Here is a 19419-nt window from a genome sequence, read left to right as displayed (position 1 = left end):
GGAATACGTTACAGAATACATTTTGGGGCATGTATTCGGTATTCTGTAATGGAATACATTTTAAAAGTAACCTTCCCAACACTGCAGAGCAGATACAATAGGGCCTTCGCACTCTCAGTGCTCGGGCCCTAATAATCCAATCAGAGAACAGATGGGTTTGGCTGTCGGAGGGGCGCTTTTTTTGAACTGCAGGTCTTTGAAGGGAATAAATGCCCTTTTACATGCCAACCCAGCGTTTTCCTTCATCACCACGAAGGAAAACAGTCTGTGGTCGTCCGAGTTTGGTGATTTTTGTGTCACAGGTCTACGTGCTTAATACAGGGACTTCCACAGCCTTTTCAACAGCGCTGCGGACCGCGGGGGGGGGGTTAGCGGACCTAGCTGCTATTGGATATTTATATGGAGATCCTCCAGCTTCAAACTGTATTGCCCTTCAAGGACCTGCAGTTCAAAAAAGTGCCCCTCTGACAGCCAAACCCATCTGTTCTCTGATTGGATTATTACATTTGTGACTGACATGACATTGACCAATCAGATGAAAGGAAGAAAAATAGGGTCAAAATTCGTACTTGTAACTTGCAGGGTTTTTTTTTTGGCTAAGTCCACACACAAATCTTTTTTACGCACACACAAATTCTTTTTACACATACAAATCTTTTTTACACATACAAATCTTTTTTACGCACACACAAATTCTTTTTACACATACAAATCTTTTTTACACACACACAAATATTTTTTACACATACAAATCCTGATTTACAAGTACAAAACTGATTTACAAGTACAAAATATTAATGACAACATTTTGAGCTCATAAATTGGAGCCATAAATAAAAGACTAAAGAGACAAATGGGAATGTGGTTGCAATCCAAAGTCAGAGTAAGATTTTTTTCAGTTTCACAGTCTTTTATTTACAGTCTGTTTCTTTTGGTGGTAAACCTGTTTCACATGTTTGGACCACATTTTAGGCCTACATAGCTGCTGGTTGAAGCTATGTGTGCTGTTTGCAGCAATGCTGCAAAGAGCACACTTAAAAATACAAAATTCTTCATTGATTTGAGCTGTGGGGTTTGCTACACTTGGCAGAAAATTAAAGAGTAAACAGTGAAAGCCACAAACTCAAGTCACGAAATCCTTGAATTCCATTTTTAATCTGAACAGAAACTTCCAAGGGTCTGTGGACAATTGATGACCATCCAGTGCAGCAGGTGGTGATAATGTACCTTAAAGCGCTAACCGCCAAAAAATCCAAAAAGAAGAAGAAGAAGACAAGGAACACGACGACGAGGAAGAAGAAGCCACAGAGTTCCCGTTTCATTGCTGTTTGTTTCTCTGTTTTTTCCCTCTCCCATCTAAAAGTAAGTGCCAAGGTAAGTTTGATCTGAGTTCAGTCAATCTTGAGCTTTATGAAGTTTTCTGAATGAAGTTTTCTGTTCCTCTCTGTGAGAGGTGGTGGGAGAAGACCGTTAAAGGCGAGGCTGTGGAGTGTAGCAAAATAGCTGGGTATGTGTATAAGTGTGCAAAACAATAGATTAGAAGTGAGCCACGAGTATAGTATGGTCACGTTTTGTGAATTGTTTTTGTCACTACTGATCACGCGCTCAACACACACTCTACACGTGCTTGCGTCACACACGCGCACTCTCAAGTATTCAGCTGGACTGGCCATCGGACATACCGAGCATTTCTTTGTTTATCGCCCACTTTGCCCCAGAAAGAGGAAAACCGCGTATGTTGGCGAAAAAGTGCTATAATGAAATACATTTATTTATATTAAAACACAGCTGCCTTTATCTTATCAGCGCAAAGTTGTGCCCACTGTGCATTTGATTCTAATAACAGGCCTCAGTCTCTCCTGGTACTGCTGTGCCATACTGCTAAATTTGGTATTGGTGTTTAAACCTTTTGTGTTTGTTTCAAACAAGTTGCCCACTTGGGGAAGCTAAAACTTGTTCTTTGTGCTGTCAGATGACCATATGAGACACTTTGACTCTTCGGTGCAGTGTGGAGCCTAACAAAGATCTGTTTTGTGTCCCAGCTGATCAGCAGGAGGAGAAGAGTCTGACAGAGCAGCAGAGGAACATTTTCAGCCATCTGGACTCAGCTGAGTCACTACAGAGAAAACAATGAGCTCAACACAGAAGGTGACAGATACTAGTGATAACTAATACCCATTAAAAGCTGAAGTACTGATATATATTTTACGCAAAACTTATTGATCCTTGTGCTATATTAATGTAATTTAATGTTATAATAATGTATTAAAACAGTGCCTACATTGCAGAGGGTGACTTTCCCTCTAAACAGGAACATGAGCAGGGAAGAGGTTAAAGTGGGATTGAGCAGGTGAACCCTAAAATCAGCTGTAGTGGCTCAGCGTGGGGAAAAGAATCACAGCTCACAATAAATTCTATTGAGAGCTCTAGTAGATTTTCTTAAAGTACAGGCTGTGATCAGCTGACCTGCTGCTCTCTGTGGATGTACACAACTGAATTCAACCAGATGTCAGCAGATGTTTCATGAGCTGTCCTGGCTGATTTCCATCCTCTACACTGACAGTACACTGTCTTTATATTAGACACTATACTGTTGGTATGAAGGTGGAACTCAGTGAATGAATGTCAGCATCATGAGCTTCAGTTTAAATGAATCTCTGCTACACTTGATGTAATCTAACTCTGACATGAGCACCACAGTCACTGTGCACCAGTCACACACTGTTCTTTACTTTAAATCCATCACAGTTCAGCAAACTAACCTGTTTATCCTGCACTAACCTGCAGAGGATCTTCATGCAGTCTTTAAATAACACAGTTAGTCTGCCTCAGATTGTTTTGCAGCATCTTTCAGTATATGAAAAACATAATGTCACATGTACAGACATGTATATTGATCAAATCCCACTGAGCAGTCCTTAACTTTAAATCTAACCTCTCCTCTTCCTCTCCTGTCCTGTGTGTCAACCTTGTTCTCATTCGACAGCATAACATACCGACGGTTTGTCACATCCTGAGGCATTCCTCAGGCACGCGAAAGTTAACCTTCTGCGTTCCTATGATACGCACCGGGTTGTGGATGGAAAGCAATAGATTAGCGCTGCTGGCGGTAATACACGTTCTAGCTCTGACCATAACCTGATCCCTAACACTAACCACCACCTTAATCATGTTAGATAGTGTTTTCCAAAACGATTACAGTAAACGTACATGTGTAGATTCATTCCAAATGGTTCTCATGTTTCCTAATTTTTCTGAACTAGTAATATAGGGATGTGTTGGGTGGCGGAAAGCATAACATACTGAAGATTTGTCATCTAGCACAAGCGTCAACAACCTTTAACACCCAAAGAGCCATTTGGATCCAGTTTCTAAGGAAAAGAAAACACTGGGAGCCGTAAATACTCTTAACATCTAAAATGAAGATAACACTGTGTATATTGTTTTTTTTAACCTTTATGCTTTGTATAAACAACTATAGTGTGTTGCTTATGAAATCCATGAAGTGCTAAAGAGAAAATTACATTTTATTTATGTAATGATTACATTTTCAACTCTTAAAAAATAATAACAAAAAAGAAAGACAACCAGTTGAAGGTTTTAAATGAATTAAAAAGCTAAACTTTAATTAATCATGTAGCAAACAAAAACTGTTGTGAGTTGTCATCCTTATATCGCCTTTGGGCTTTCGGAGTATAGGGGAGCCTTGACCTGAATTTAGAAAATAATTGGAAAACAGCGCTATGCTCCTGAAAAATTAAAAATAAATATTTGCAAAATATTTTTTATTATAATAATATAATATTTATATAATAATGATAATATTTATTTTACCTGGTTAATGTGTGTCGCAGGGTGTGGCCCACAGTGCCGCTGCAGGAGAGGCACACGCACCTGAGCGGCATCTGGAATCACGCCTCGCCGACTTAAGTCTGTTGTTTGTATGTGTCGGGCTGTGAGCTGGAAAGCTACAGCCGGCTGTGTGTGTGAGAAAAGTGGTCAATAAAGAGATGCTGAAGAGCATGCTAATGCAAACATCGTCGGCTCTGCCGTGATATGTTTACAATGGGACTTCTGCGGTAAGCTGTCGTCTGTGAGGCGTGAGCGGTGTTCGTTTTTAACATAGTTCATGGTGGAGAATAGCTGCTCACTTACGGATGTAGATCCGAAGACGGACATTCCACAAATCAGGCGTGCTGATAGGCCACTCTCGTCAGAGGTAAATGCAAATGAATCTGCCCAGGCATCATTAAATGTTGTATTGTCTTCAGATATTTTTCTTTTCTTACATTTCTCCATACTTGGCCTACCTAGGGCTGAAAGTCTCCATAAATGCACGTTGTTTCAGTGGGTATACCAGCTTCCACTAAAATATGACTTTATTTTTATATTTCAAGATCACAATAATCTTCTAGTCTTCTTGTGTTAGTTGTTTTTTAGAACTAACACAAATAAAATACACTTCAGTTAAATACCATACCACGCAGAGCCACAGTATAAAGACTAAAGAGCCACAGGTTGCCGACCTCTGACCTAGCATAAAATGTTACACTTTGGGAATGTGTTGGTGTGTCTTAGCTAACTTCAGTCAGAGACAGAGAAAGATCTTTTTCTTTTCTCTTCCTGTGATATACAGCAGCTGGACTTTTAGCTAGCAACACACTGTGAGACAAACTGCACACAAACAGTTTGTGTGTTTGCTGATGTTTGTTGAGCTGATGGAAACGCTGCATTTGAAATTACCTGCCACTTAAAAAATTATTACTCCATTTATGCTCGCTTGTCTTCTGTATTGCTAGCTAGATGCTGAAGCACCGCGGCCATTGTTGACAAAAACACAACAATGGCCCACTTTAACAGTCCCTGACTATGACACACAGTTTTTCCTTTTTTATCTCATTTTAATGTGTCATACCCTGGTGATTAGTACACGATCATAATTGCCTTTCATGTGTTACTGTTTAGGCTCAGGTTGGTTTGATGTTTGATGCCTGCAGCGAAATAACTCCCCTCAAATGGCTATACAAAAAATCAATACATTTCAATATAGCTACCGTTCTGATTAATTTACATGTTGAAAGTGAGTGGGAAGAAGTAAACACTTATTTAATCCCACCCCTTTGCCATAAATTATCAGTTAATATTTAGTCAGCTTCCTTAGTGATATAATTTGTAATAAAAATAGCGATTTCTGATATACTATATACTATAATATCACATCATGATTTTTTGTTTTTGTAAATAGAGACATTCACTTAATTTCAATATTTTCCTTTTCTTTGTAGTTTGAGAAGATCATATTTTTATAACAGTTTTTGAACTCTTTTGGACATTGCTTTAATTCCATATTCAGACTGTTCCATAGTTTCACTCCATGAACAGAAACACAAAAGCTTTTTCTTGTAGTACGTACAGTCCCTGTTTTGAAGTTACAAAACCCCTTAAATTATAGCTTCCTTCTTTCAAAAAAAACATACTCTGAATATTACCTTTATTTTTTGCTTTGAATAGAATTTGTGCTGTTTGGAATTTCACTAGATCGTCAATTTTCAATATTTCAGACTGCAAAAATAGTGAGTTTGTATGTTCCCTATAACCTGCATTGTGGATGATTCGAATTGCTTTTTTTTTTTTTTTTTTGAAGAGTAAAAAGTGAATGTAATGTGGTTTTATAGTTGTTGCCCCAGACCTCTGCACAATAGCTTAAGTATGGTGAAACCAGTGAACAGTATAGAATATGAAGTGATGTTCTGTCGAATACCTGCTTTGCCTTGTTCAGTATTGCAATGCTTAGTGATACTTTAGAATGAATATATCTTACGTGAGCTCTCCAGTTAAGATTTTCATCTATTATTACCCCCAGAAATTTATTTTCACTGACTCTTTCAATATCAACACCATTTATTTGAATCTTTGCATTTGTATTTAAACTACTATTTCCAACTAACATAAGTTTAGATTTATTCAAATTTAATGATAATTTGTTTTTATCAAGCCAGAAATTTACTTTACTTATTTCATTAGTCATATCCTCCAATAAATTCTGCAGATCATCACCAGAGCAAAAAAAGTTTGTATCGTCAGCAAAGAGAACCGTTTTTAATACTTTGGACACTTTACAGATGTCGTTGATGTACAAGTTGAAGAATTTTGGACCCAAAACTGACCCTTGGGGGACATCACAAGCAATGTCCATACATAAGGAGCAACCATCATTTAATTTCACAAACTGCTTCCTGTCACTTAAATAACTCCAGACCCAATCTAAAACTACCCCTCTGACACCATAACGTTCCAGTTTTCTTATTAATATATCATGATCTATAGTGTCAAATGCCTTTGTCAAGTCTATGAATAACCTAGCCACATATTGCTTTTTGTCTATGGAATTTGTGATGTATTCTATTAATCTAATAGAATACAGTCAGTTTTTAAACAGTTTTTCAAGAATTTTTGAGAATTGAGGTAGTAAAGAGACAGGCCTGTAGTTTGTGAAATTGTGTTTGTTGCCAGATTTGTATAGAGATATAACTTTTGCTATTTTCATTCTGTCTGGAAATTGACCAGTTTGAAATGATAAATTACAGATGTATGTAAACGGTTTTATAATAACCTCAATGACTCTTTTAACCACTATCATATCAATATCATTACAATCCAAGGATTTCTGATTTTTACATTTTTTTGACAATTTCAAAAACTTCATTTTCATTAACGGCTGTGAGAAACATTGACTGACAGAAATCCATATTCTATCCGGTTTTTCCTGTGCTTTCCCAGGATGAGTGATTTTTCTTGCTAAATTTGGTCAGCAGTTACAAAGAATTCATTGAGACTATTTGCCACAACATCCATATTGTATTCTTCATGGTCATTACAAATGAAATACTTGGGATAGTTCTTTTGTCCAGCCCCACGTTTTATAACACTGTTCAGTATTTCCCATAATCTTTTAATATTACTTCTATGTATATCTAATTGCTTCATATAGTATTCCTTTTTACTATATCTAAGTATATTAGTTAACCTATATTTATATCTTTTGTATCTGATTTCAGCATCTTTAGTTCTCTTTCTTAAGAAATTTCTGTATAGAGCATTTTTCTTTATACATGCATTTTGCAGACCTTTTGTTATCCATGGACAGTCCATATATTTGTTTCCTACTATATTGCTTTATTGGACAGTTGGTATTGTACAGTAATGTAAATATTCTAAGGAATTCATTATACGCACTATTAACGTCCTGTTCGTGATATACTTCACCCCAGTTCTCTTTCAATAAATCTTTTTTTAATGCATTCATTCTTTCTTCTGTTCCTACCCGTCTGTACTCTTTTTTTTTTTTTACTGTCCATTTTATTGATCTTGTAATTCCTATCATAGATTGTAAAAATTGGAAGATGATCACTCATGTCGTTAATCAGGAGTCCACTTACAGTCTTATTTTCAATGTCATTTGTTAAAATGTTGTCTGAGAGTTGCACAATGTGATGTGAGCCTGGTAGGTCTAGTAATTTTAGGGAATAGGTTCATACAGTACATTGTGTTTATAAATTCCTCAGTGGTTATATGTTTATTTGGGTTTAGCAAATTAACATTGAAGTCAATGAGTCATTGAAGTCATTTATTGAGTTTCAATAAATGTTTCTTCTATCCAGTCTTTAAATGTCTCAATACTACTACCTGGAGCTCTGTATATACAGCTAATGATTACATTTTTACTTTTTTCTTTACAAATTTCAACTGTAATACATTATCTGTAGTACATTGTACATTGTAGTACATACAATGTAGTACATTGTAGTAGTAGTACATTATCAATCACCATCGTCATCTTTTCCATGTGTTATTGTTAGATGAGAAGAAGTTGTTGTCTGGATCTATTTCATATTCCAAGTCCTGTGTATTGTGATCCATATAGTTAAATGTTTTCAGTTTCAGTTTATCATATTCTGCAACTGTCTGACTGATGCAGCTGTTTCTTCCAGATGTTTGAGTTCTTCCTTCCAGTGTGTGTCATAAATGAGTGTGTGGTTGGTTGTCTGTTACCTTGTTTGTCGTCCAGATCATGTTGCTCACTGATATTTTTCGAGGTCTGCCATGTTTTTAATGGTCAGAACTTTGGCTTTGTCTGGTGATCTGTTTAGTTTAATGAATATTTTTCAGTTCGTCGTCCAAGTGCTTTGAATTTTTCCCAGCTTCTTAAGGTGTCGCGCTTTTTTGGCTATTTCAGCGTTGTGTTTGGTTAGATCAGGGGTCGGCAACCTGTGGCTCCGGAGCCGCATGCAGCTCTTTTGTAGTGATGTGTCGGTCGCGAACGAAATGGCTCTTAGAGCCGGATCTTTGATGTGAACGACGCGAGCCGGCTCCTTATCGCGAGCCGGCTCCTTATCGCGAGCCGGTAATAGAGAGAAAGAGAGCCAGGGACAATAACGTCACATTAGAAAGAATCAGAATCAGAAAGGGTTTTATTGCCAAATGTTGAGCAGGTTTACAACATTAGGAAATTGCTGCGGTACTTAGTGCAAACATACTGTTATAAAACGCTTAAATAGACATAAAAATAAGAATTAAAAGTGCTAAGTAGATAGATATATACATGAGTGCAGGTGGTGATCAGTGCCAAACATGGAATGACGCAGTGAACGCAGTGTAGGGTCATGTGTTAGTGGTGGGAACAGTCATATGGTTATTGTTCATGAGTCCAACAGCAGAGGGGAAGAAACTGTTCTTGTGGCGAGAGGTTCTGGTGCGAATGGACCGGAGCCTCCTGCCTGAGGGGAGCAGGTCAAACAGACTGTGTCCAGGGTGAGAAGGGTCAGCTGTGATCCGAGCTGCACGCCCCAGTGTCCTGGAGGTGTACAGGTCCTGCAGAGATGGGAGTCTGCAGCCAATCACCTTCTCAGCAGAGCGCACAACACGCTGCAGTCTCTGTTTGTCCCTGATAGTGGCTCCAGCGTACCACACGGTGATGGAGGAGGTGAGGATGGACTCGATGATTGCGGTGTAGAATTGCATCATCGTCCGTGTTGGCAGGTTGAATTTCTTCAGCTGCCTCAGGAAGTACATCCTCTGCTGGGCTTTCTTAATGACGGAGGTGATGGTGGGCTCCCACTTCAGGTCCTGGGTGATGGTGGTACCCAGGAAGCGGAATGAGTCCACAGAGGTGATGAAGGTGTCAGTCAGGATGATGGGGGGGAGTGGGGCTGTGTGCTTCCTGAAGTCCACAATAATCTCCACTGTCTTCTGGGCATTCAGCACCAGGTTGTTGTGGCTGCACCAGGACACCAGACGTTCAACCTCCCTCCTGTAGGCAGACTCATCCCCATCCGAGATGAGTCCAATAACGGTGGTGTCATCTGCAAACTTGATTAGCTTGACAGACTGGTGGGTGGAGGTGCAGCAGTTGGTGTACAGGGAGAAGAGCAGAGGAGAAAGAACACAGCCCTGAGGGGAGCCGGTGCTGATGGTCCGGGAGTCCGAGACATTCTTTCCCAGCCTCACATGCTGCTTCCTGTCCGTCAGGAAGTCAGTGATCCACTGGCAGGAGTGGCGGGAGACACACCGTCTGGGCCAGAAGCTTTTCGAGCATTCAGACTCTTAAACTGTTTCCTCACATCTGCTTCATGAATATGAAGAGTTGTGGTGGGAGAAGGTGGTGTGAAATCCTCCTTGGTGTGGGGTGTGGAGGGAGTTGTTGTAGGTGAAGTGTTTGATGGTGGTGATGGCTCTATGGAGGGGGGAGAGGTGGGGGAATGAGTGTCCAAAGTGTTGGGGCCATTGGAGGTGTGAAGGCTGCTTGATGGCTCGTCAAAACGGCAGTAAAAGTCGTTAAGGGTGTTGGCCAAGAGCAAGTCATCAGTGGAGTGGGGGGTTTTAGGCTTGTAGTTGGTGATATTCCTAAAACTTTTCCACACAGAGGCCGAGTCATTCTCTGAGATCTGCTGCTGCATCTTCTCAGAGTGCTGATGTTTAGCAATGTCCACTTCTTTAGTGAACCTGTACTTGGCCTCTCTGTAGCAGTCCCTGTCTCCGCTTCTGAACGCCTTTCTCTTTTCCAGCCACAGCTTTTTGAGTTTAGGAGTAAACCAGGGTTTGTCATTGTTATAACTCACCCTGGTGCGTGATGGCACAATGCTGTCCTCACAGAAGTGGATATAGGAGGTGACAGTGTCCGTAAACTCATCCAAGCTGTTAGAAGCAGCCTTCATTGTGTCCCAGTCTGTAGACTCCAAACACGTGCGAAGCTCCTCCACAGCCTCGTTGCTCCACACTTTTTTAGTCCTCACGACAGGTTTGGAGAGCTTCAGCCTCTGTCTGTACGCGGGGATCAGGTGGACCATGACGTGATCAGAAAGGTATCAGAAATGTATGGTAATCATCCACAACTATTTTCAGTTGCAGATGATAAAGGAATCAGAAAGTTTATTCATGCAGGTCCATATGACAGAGAATATGCATCTTCTTTTTGTTTTCATATTTTAATTCATATTTAATTGTGTTGTGGTTTGCACTGTTTTGTGTTGTTGCACAAAGGAAAAAGAAGAAAATTTAAATAGTTAAAAGTTGAAATGTGAATAGTTGGCTTTTGTATTATATGATTTATTTTTTACATTTTATGTGGAGTGAATAAATAAAAGCATATTTACGGTGGCCCCCTACAGACAAAACACGTACGAACTCTGAAGAACGTACAAACTGCAAAACATGTAAAAACTCAAAACACGTACAAAACACAACAGAAGTGCTCCAGGATGCTAGGCGCAGTGTTGAGCTTTTGTTACCTAGTGGCTACACAAGCCAGCAAGTATCAAAGACCGGATTTGGTGTGTGGTAGTAACAGGTAAATGAACATTTTTTTAAATTATTTGAATACATATGAGTGCTTGTGTATAAATGCACAAACAATACACATATGCTTTCAATTGTGTAATTTAAGTGATCTAGGTAGCTCTGTTTTGGAAGTTCAGTTCATGCTAGAAATGTGTTTTGGAGTTCGTACATGTTTTGTCTCTAGGGGGCACCGCATATATTTATATCGCATATATAAACATATATAAATAAAACCACTTTTTTACATTAGTAATTCATTTTGTGCATAATTTTATATTATTGTTAATAATAAATTAATTAAAGCAACAAAACAACCTGAAGAGCCGGTTCGGAGCCGAAAGAGCACTACTCTTTTGTCCTTATACCGCGGCTCTGGGTGGTTTGGGAGAATAAATTAGAAGTATTTAGTTGAAGTATATTTTATTTGTGTTTAGTTCTTTTTTTTTTTAACTTGTAGTTCTAAATTCGAAGATTGTTGTGATATTGAAATATAAAATAGAATTATATTTTATTATTTTTCACATATTTGTCACACTCGCAGGAGGCCGGTAAACCTGTCGAAACGCTGGGCTTTTATCGAGACTTTTAACCCCAGGTAGGCCAATTATGGATCTTCGGGTCCACATTATCTTGACAGCTATTCTCCACCGTGAACTATGTTAAAAACAAACACCGTTCACGCCTCACAGATGACAAGTTACAGTCCTGCGTAAAGATGAAAGTGACTTGTACAGCCCCGATTTGCAGGCGCTGTGCACAGAGGTTCAGGAGCAGAAGTCTCATTGTAAACATATCACGGCAGACCCGACGATCTTTCTATTAACATGCTCTTCAGTATCTCTTTATTGACCACTTTTCACACACGGTTGCTGTACGCATACGCAAAGTCTTTTTCCATGAAGGGTTACCACAGCCTGACACATACCAACACAACAGCAGAGAGAGCACAGACTTTAAGGCAGCGAGGCGTGATTGCAGGTGCCACTCAGGTGCATCCAACTCCCATGCAGCGGCACTGCAGACCACGCCCTGCCACACACATTAACCAGGTAAAATACATATTTAGGCAGAATTTTGTAAATATCTATTTTTTCAGGGTTTTTTTTGCAGCATAGTGCTTTTTTCCCAATTACTTTTTAAAAGTCAGGTCAAGGCTCCAAAAGCCCAAAGGCGATATAAGGGTGGCGGCTCACAACCGTATTGGCAGCACTGTTGGGTTGGCTGTGGCTCAGGTGGGAGAGCAAATCAGCTACTGATCAGAAGGTTGGTGGTTCGATTTGTGGCTTCCTCCAGTCTGCATGCCAAATATCCTTGGGCAAGATACTAACCCCAAGTTGCCCTCCGAATGGGTGTGAATGTAGTTTAGTTTGCACTTGTGTTTAGAAGTGCTTGTATGAGTGGGTGCGAATGGGTGAATGAGGCATGTTGTATACAGTGCTTTGAGTACTCCGGGAGAGTAGAAAAGTGCTATATAAAAATCAGTCCATTTACCACTGTTGCTGCACTGCAAGAAGGTTCCACCATCAGGCCGGGGTCTTTCTGTGTGGAGTTTGCATGTTCTCCCTGTGGGGGGGTTCCTCCAGGTACTCCGGCTTCCCCCATGCAGCTTGTGGGGATAGGTTAATCCAAATTGCCCATAGTGAATATGCGAGGGAATGTAAGTGCGAATGCTTGTCTGTCCCTGTGTGTTGGCCCTGCGACAGACTGCGACCCTACAAAACGATAAGCGGAAGCCAATAGATGAGTGGCTCACATGATTTACTTAAGCTGGGTGTCTTTCCTTTTGTTATATTTCTTTAAAAGTTTAAAATGTGTTAATTACATAAATAAAATTTTATTTTCTCTGTAGCACTTCATGGATTTCATAAGCAACACACTTTAGTTGCTCTGTGGATTCTTTTAAAAAGCAGTTAAAAACTTTTCTGTTCAAACAAGCCTTTTGTTGATCTACGTATTTGATATTATTTAATTATTTACATTTATTTTGTGACTGCCTGTCTGTGAAAAAGGCTTAATATATAAACTTTACTTACTTTAGTTGTTCACACAAAGCATAAAGGTAAAAAACAACATACACAGTGCTATCTTCATTTTAGATGTCAAAAAGTATTTGCGGCTCCCAGTGTTTTCTTTTGCGTGGAAACCGGGTCAAAGTGGCTCTTTGGGTGTTAAAAGTTGCTGACCCCAGGTGTAGGGAGCTAAAGTTTAAAAGAAACCCTGAGGCTACAATCAGACTCTGACATTTTCCTTCACTGAACCAGGCTAGTAACTGTTACTTTTGATTTATTATCATTGAATAAATTAGAAAATTAAACAACACCCAGCACGCCCCTGCGGGCGGTTTATCCTTCAAGCTCGGGTCCTCTACCAGAGGCCTGGGAGCTTGAGGGTCCTGCGCAGTATCTTAGCTGTTCCCAGGACTGCGCTCTTCTGGACAGAGATCTCCGATGTTGTTCCCAGGATCTGCTGGAGCCACTCGCCTATCTTGGGAGTCACCGCACCTAGTGCTCCGATTACCACGAGGACCACCGTTACCTTCACCCTCCACATCCTCTCGAGCTCTTCTCTGAGCCCTTGGTATTTCTCCAGCTTCTCGTGTTCCTTCTTTCTGATATTGCTGTCATTCGGAACTGCTACATCGATCACTACGGCCATCTTCCACCACTATGTCCGGTTGGTTAGCCACCACCATTTTGTCCGTCTGTATCTGGAAGTCCCACAGGATCTTAGCTCGGTCATTCTCCATCACCCTTGGGGGCATCTCCCATTTTGACCTCGGGACTTCCAGGTTATACTCGGCACAGATGTTCCTGTACACTATGCCGGCCACTTGGTTATGGCGTTCCATGTATGCCTTGCCTGCTAGCATCTTGCACCCTGCTGTTATGTGCTAGATTGTCTCAGGGGCATCTTTACACAGCCTGCATACAGCATACAGCTTGATGTCATCCATGTACAGGAGGTGGCTGACAACTGCTCCGTTCCGTAGTCGGTATCCGTAGACAGTCTTGTTAATGATCTCACTGAGGGGGTTCAGGCCTATGCAGAACAGCAGTGGGGACAGAGCATCTCCTTGGTAGATCCCGCACTTGAGTCAGCTTCTTCAGCCAGTAGGCGTGAACCATGTCGGGGCCTGGTGCTGTCCAACTCTTCATACTGGAGACCCTTTCTTGGATATCTGCCACTGTGATGGTTACTGGACCCTGTTCAGGGAGGTCGCTATGGTCTGCCCTCAGATCCACTAGCCACTGAGCATTGCCGTTATGGGTTGCGTCTTTCTCCCATATGCTCTTCCAGTATTGCTCCGTCTCCAGCCTTGGTGGTGCTGTTCTCTTATTGTTCCCTTGCCACTGAGAGTACACCTTTGCTGGTTCTGCGGAGAACAGCTGGTTTATTCTCCTGCCTTCTATCTCTCTGGTGTACCTCCTCAAGCGGCTGGCCAAGGCTGTGAGTCGTTGCTTGGCACTTTCCAAGGCCTCAGGTATGGACAGCTTGCTGTATTTCTTATGCACCTTCTTTGTCGCACCTTTCTGCAACTCCGTTAGTTGGCTAATCTCCCTCCGTGCTACTTTGATCTTGCCCTCTAGCCTTCTTCTCCATGGAGGGTACTGCCCCTTGTGGCTGTTCAACTTGTAGCCAAGCATCTCACTGATCACTGCTGCCGTATTGTAGATCAGCTTGTTAGTGTCGGTAATCGTGGTTGTAGGTATTGTCCGTAGTGCTGCATTAACATCATCTAGCAGACCCTCTGAGGGTACTTCACATAATCTTGGTAACCAGCTACGGGGGATCCAGGTTTCAAGCTTGGCCATGATCCTATCTTTCAGGTCAGTTCCTCTCGCACTCAACGATCCTTCTCCTATCGCACTTGGGGCTATGTACCCAATCTTGGGTGGGGGTGATGATATCTCCCCCCTGACCTGGCGTCCTGACTCCTCCTTGCCGTAGCATTTATGTTGTACCTCGTCAATCTCTAGCTGTGAGAGCAGTCCCTTCTTTCGAATGTTGGAACACTGAGCTACTAGTTGTTTCGCCGTCATTGTGGATGTTGGGTATCGAAGAATCCTTAGGTCCCTCATCCTATTCATGTAGCCCCTTCCGCCAGGGTTACTTGCATAGTAGCATTGCAACGACGCCCTGTTTTCGTCTCTAAAAAAAAAAAAAAAATGTGTGTGTGTGTGTGTGTGTGTGTGTGTGTGTATATGTATGTATGTTTGTATGTATGTGTATATACACACACACACACACACACACACACACACACACACACACACACACACACACACACACACACACACACACACACACACACACATACATACATATATATATATATATGTGTATGTATATATATATATGTGTATGTATATATGTGTATATATATATGTATGTATGTATGTATGTATGTATGTATGTATGTATATGTATGTGTATATATATATATATGTATGTGTATATATATATATGTATGTGTGTATATATATATATATATATATGTATGTGTGTATATATATATATATATGTATGTGTGTATATATATATATGTATGTGTATATATATATACACATATACATACATACATATGTGTATATATATATATGTATGTATATGTGTATATATATATATATGTATGTATATGTGTATATATATATATATGTATGTATATGTGTGTATATATATATATATATGTATGTATATGTGTATATAGAGACACACACACATATATGTGTATATGTATATATGTGTATATATGTATATGTGTATGTGCATATGTATATCAGGGAACAACAATAGGAAATATAAAAAAGTATAGACCTGGTAAATATTTATATATTATATATGTATACATTTTTATATATCTGTGTACAATCAGGAGGGATGGGCATGATTTTAGTGTTTGAACAGTCATAAAATTATTTTTAACACCAAGTTAGATGTAATGTGTTAGAACTACCAGCAGGTGGGGATAAGAGACCTCTAAGGTGTTTGGTGCCACACTCCACCCTCAGGTTTAAAACTAGTGTTAATGGAGGGAGTTTGAAGGTTCAGTTTGTTCCACGACTGCATTTCACTCACTGCCTCTGTTTGTATCTCTGTCACTGCAGGACCAACATGGAGCGAGACATCAGCGCTCTCAGGAGGCCGACAAACCTCACAGAAGAAAGAGAGAGAAAACATACACCTCTGACGAATGTGGGAAGAGTTTTACTTTAAAAGGTTCACTAAAACATCATCAGGTCATCCACACTGGAGAGAGACAGTTCAGCTGTGACTTGTGTGGAAAGTCTTTTTCCATGAAGGGTTACCTAAAACAACACCAACTCATCCACAGTGGAGTTAAAGCGTACACCTGTGATCAGTGTGGCAGAGCTTTTACTCACAGTAGCTACTTACAGAATCATCTAGTTACCCACTCTGGAATTAAGGCATACAGCTGTGACATTAGTGGAAAAACTTTCAGCCGGCAAGAACACAGAAATATACACATTCACACCAGACACGATGTGTACTGCTGCGAACAGTGTGGCAAATACTTTGCTACAGTTGCACATTTACAACAACACATGTTTACCCACACTGAGGAGAGACCTTATAAATGTGACCTGTGTGAGAAGACCTTTAAATCTCCACGTAACCTGAGAGAACACCAACAGATCCACACCAGAAAGAGACTCTACAAGTGCAGTTACTGTGAGGTATGTATTTATATTGTTATCTTGTCATTTTAGCCTGACTGTTTGGAACAACTCTGCTCATTAAACTGTGTTAGCATGTTAGCGATTCTACTGCATGGAAAAGCAGCTCTGAGTGATTATTCAGATTTTCATGTCAGTTATGATTTTAGTATTACTGTAGTATTATGGTGGTAGTATTGCAGTTATTGCAGCCCAGTAAACTGAGTGTGTTAACTGAAACAGTAAAATGTAATTGGACGTCTGCAGAGATGCTCTTTATTTCAGGCGACGTTCAGGATGAAAATGTTGAAGGACTGACTTACACTGTCTTTGTGTCTTTGTTTAGAAGCAGAGCGACACAGATGGATCCAGTTCTCAACCCTGTCATCACTGTGGGAAAGACTTTCGTTGTGACCTTTGTGGAAAAACTTTCAGTCAGCAAAAGACCCTAAAAAGACATCAACGTAAACACACTGGAGAAGAACTGAAATACTGCAAAGAATGTGGGAGAAGCTTCACCACATCAACTGAGTTAAAACGACATGAACTGATTCACAGTGGGGTTAAAAAGCACCTTTGTTATCAGTGTGGGTCATCTTTCACCTCTGCAAGTAAGCTTAAATCACACAAACGAGTCCACACAGGAGAGAAACCATACAAGTGCAGACACTGTGACAAAAGCTTCTCACATTCAGGTAATCGTAACAAGCATGAACATACACACATGGAAGGAAACTACAGCTGTGACCAGTGTGACAAGAGCTTCAGGAATCTCAGTTCATACTCCGAACACAAACGATCCCACGTTACTAATAAACTGTTTCACTGTTACCAATGTGCCCAAACATTCACTTCATTGTCTGCTCTGTGCAAACATCAGCGTGATCACTCAGGGCTGAAATCACTCCCATCGCAGTGAATCTGAAGAGACAGAAAGATCCTCTGGTTTCAGTGTTGGACTTAAAAAGCTTGAGATCAGGCTCCACAGAGTTCAGATACAATCATTTAATCTAGGGGTGGGTTTTAATAATCGATTCATCAATAAAAATCGATTTTGGCTTGGATAATGTGATATCGATTCATTGAAATCTTGAATCGATTTTTTTATATAAATGTATTTTGTCCAAAATTCCAGAATCTCAGGTGAAATGTCACTAAATTTTGACAACCACCAAAAATTTAAAACAGTAAATGAGAGCAGGTAGACGTCTTCTGCACAAAGACGTAAACACAAAGCGCGGACCCACAGATCAGAATCAGTGAGATGTCGCCTTTCTCACCCGACTGCACGGACACGGTCGGGGCTGAAAGCTGACAGCTCGCTGATTCTGATGTTTCGGCGGGTCCGCGCTTTGTGTTCACGCCCTTTTTGCGCTGATTCTAAAGCTGTTGTATCTCTCTCCAAACAATATTGACCGAACCAGCGGCAAAAGAAGATCCAAACTACGCTTCACATAAACATCGTCATGGGCTCTCTCTCTCTCTCTCTCTCTCTCTCTCTCTCTCTCTCTCTCTCTCTCTCTCTCTCTCTTTCTCACAGTGTACTTCAAGAACAGTTTCCCGTCCATCCCCGAAATCTGTTTTCTGCATTATTCGCTTGATTGTTACGCACAAGACTACCATTATTTACAGCGCTGTCGGCCGATGTCTTTTTTTCCCCTTTTACTTACTAGGGACTAGTAAAGCGCTATTGAAATACAGGCCATTTACCATTTACTTCCGAAAAGAAAACCTCATTTCTGCCATTCAATAGGCTTCTGAACAAATTTAAACTTTTTAAAATTATACAAAATGCAAAACGCTTAGCTGTGTCTCTAATAAAACCGCTGTAACTTCAGCGGTAATGTTCATATGTTGATTAATGGTTTTCTTTCGTTTTTGATGTACTGCAGAATATTTTTATAAAATCCCAGGCCAGGAAAATCACCTTCATGTTTTTCTGTGTTTTATCTTCAGCTACTTTGACACAAAGGCATCTGCAATGATGCTTACACCTTTAATAAAGTCTGGAAAGTGTCAGCTTCCTTTTTATAGATACAAAAATATGTAAATGTACTGATCTGAATTATAATATTTCTGACTGTCTGGGGCAAAATTTCCTAGATTCAAATAGAATTGAATCGAATCGTGAATCGAATCGTGGATCGAATCGATTCTAGAAATCGGTGACGATACCCGGCCCTAATTTAAACTTGTGTTGAACTGAACTGGTTCCTGGGCTGAACTTCTAGATAATACAGAATTTTGTTTTACTGAGTCAGTTTTGTCATTTTTTTCTCTCCTGGTTTTGCTCGTCTGTAAATAATTGAAGCTCAGTCAAATAGTTCATTGTTCTCCAGCAAAACGTTTTGGAAACTCATGTTTAACCTTTAAAACTCTGACATGTTTTAGCACACAAGGCTTCATCAGGGAGTTCACTCATGATTGGACCATGAGAATAAAGGTTTTTAGTTCTTTCAAAGAGAGTCTTGGAGCTGTTTGATGTTTTTGTTTTTTCTGAAACCACCTGAAAGAAAAACTATTTTTCTTGCTTTATGTAGTGTGGAAGTTTTTAATGTTTCTTTCATCTGTGATGTTCTTGAATGTGTTCACATGAAGATGGTACAAATAAACTGTCCTTTTAGCTCTTAATTTATTCATTATTTATGGATGTCGCACAGCAGCAGTTTCTTGATTAACACATGGAGGGCTCAGGATGTGATGGTAAATAATGTTTTGTGTCCTTGTACACATCATACAGCTCAGCTGTTCCACAGATGTCAGGTTTACACAGTGGGATGGTTTGTAAGAACTAGGACAGACACAAACGATTATTTTGATAGTCGATTAGTCACGGATAATTTTTGCAATTAATCGACTAATCAGATCATGCATCCATTGGACGTAAAACGTACAGTTTATTGCACCA

The 19419-nt window shown here is 40.1% G+C and overlaps 1 protein-coding gene across 5 annotated transcripts; it reads left to right on the top strand.

Moving 5' to 3' along the window:
• Positions 1-1265: 1265 nt before the first annotated feature.
• On the top strand, positions 1266-19118 carry LOC134634388 (zinc finger protein 184-like). 5 transcript variants are annotated; one of them, XM_063483568.1, is made up of 4 exons: positions 1266-1362; positions 2043-2148; positions 15942-16532; positions 16858-19118. In XM_063483568.1, the coding sequence occupies exons 2-4, from the start codon at positions 2131-2133 to the stop codon at positions 17428-17430; spliced, it is 1182 nt and encodes a 393-aa protein (XP_063339638.1). In that variant the 5' UTR covers positions 1266-1362; positions 2043-2130; the 3' UTR covers positions 17431-19118. The 5 variants fall into 5 exon arrangements, 3 of the variants coding, with proteins under 3 accessions (XP_063339638.1, XP_063339639.1, XP_063339637.1); XM_063483569.1 differs by having other exon boundaries at positions 1271-1374; positions 16861-19118; XM_063483567.1 differs by having other exon boundaries at positions 1271-1374.
• The last annotated feature ends 301 nt before the right edge of the window (positions 19119-19419 follow it).

The sequence above is a fragment of the Pelmatolapia mariae genome, linkage group LG9 (genome assembly GCF_036321145.2).
Source record: "Pelmatolapia mariae isolate MD_Pm_ZW linkage group LG9, Pm_UMD_F_2, whole genome shotgun sequence".
NCBI classification, from domain to species: domain Eukaryota; kingdom Metazoa; phylum Chordata; class Actinopteri; order Cichliformes; family Cichlidae; genus Pelmatolapia; species Pelmatolapia mariae.
The sequence above is the reverse complement of the archived record's forward strand: the minus strand, read 5'-3'. Positions and strand labels throughout refer to the sequence as shown.

Bases quoted from the DNA above. Each gene is read 5' to 3' on its own strand.
- LOC134634388 (XM_063483568.1), top strand. The intron at 16,533-16,857 runs GTATGTATTTAT...GTCTTTGTTTAG, and splicing joins ACAAGTGCAGTTACTGTGAG to AAGCAGAGCGACACAGATGG.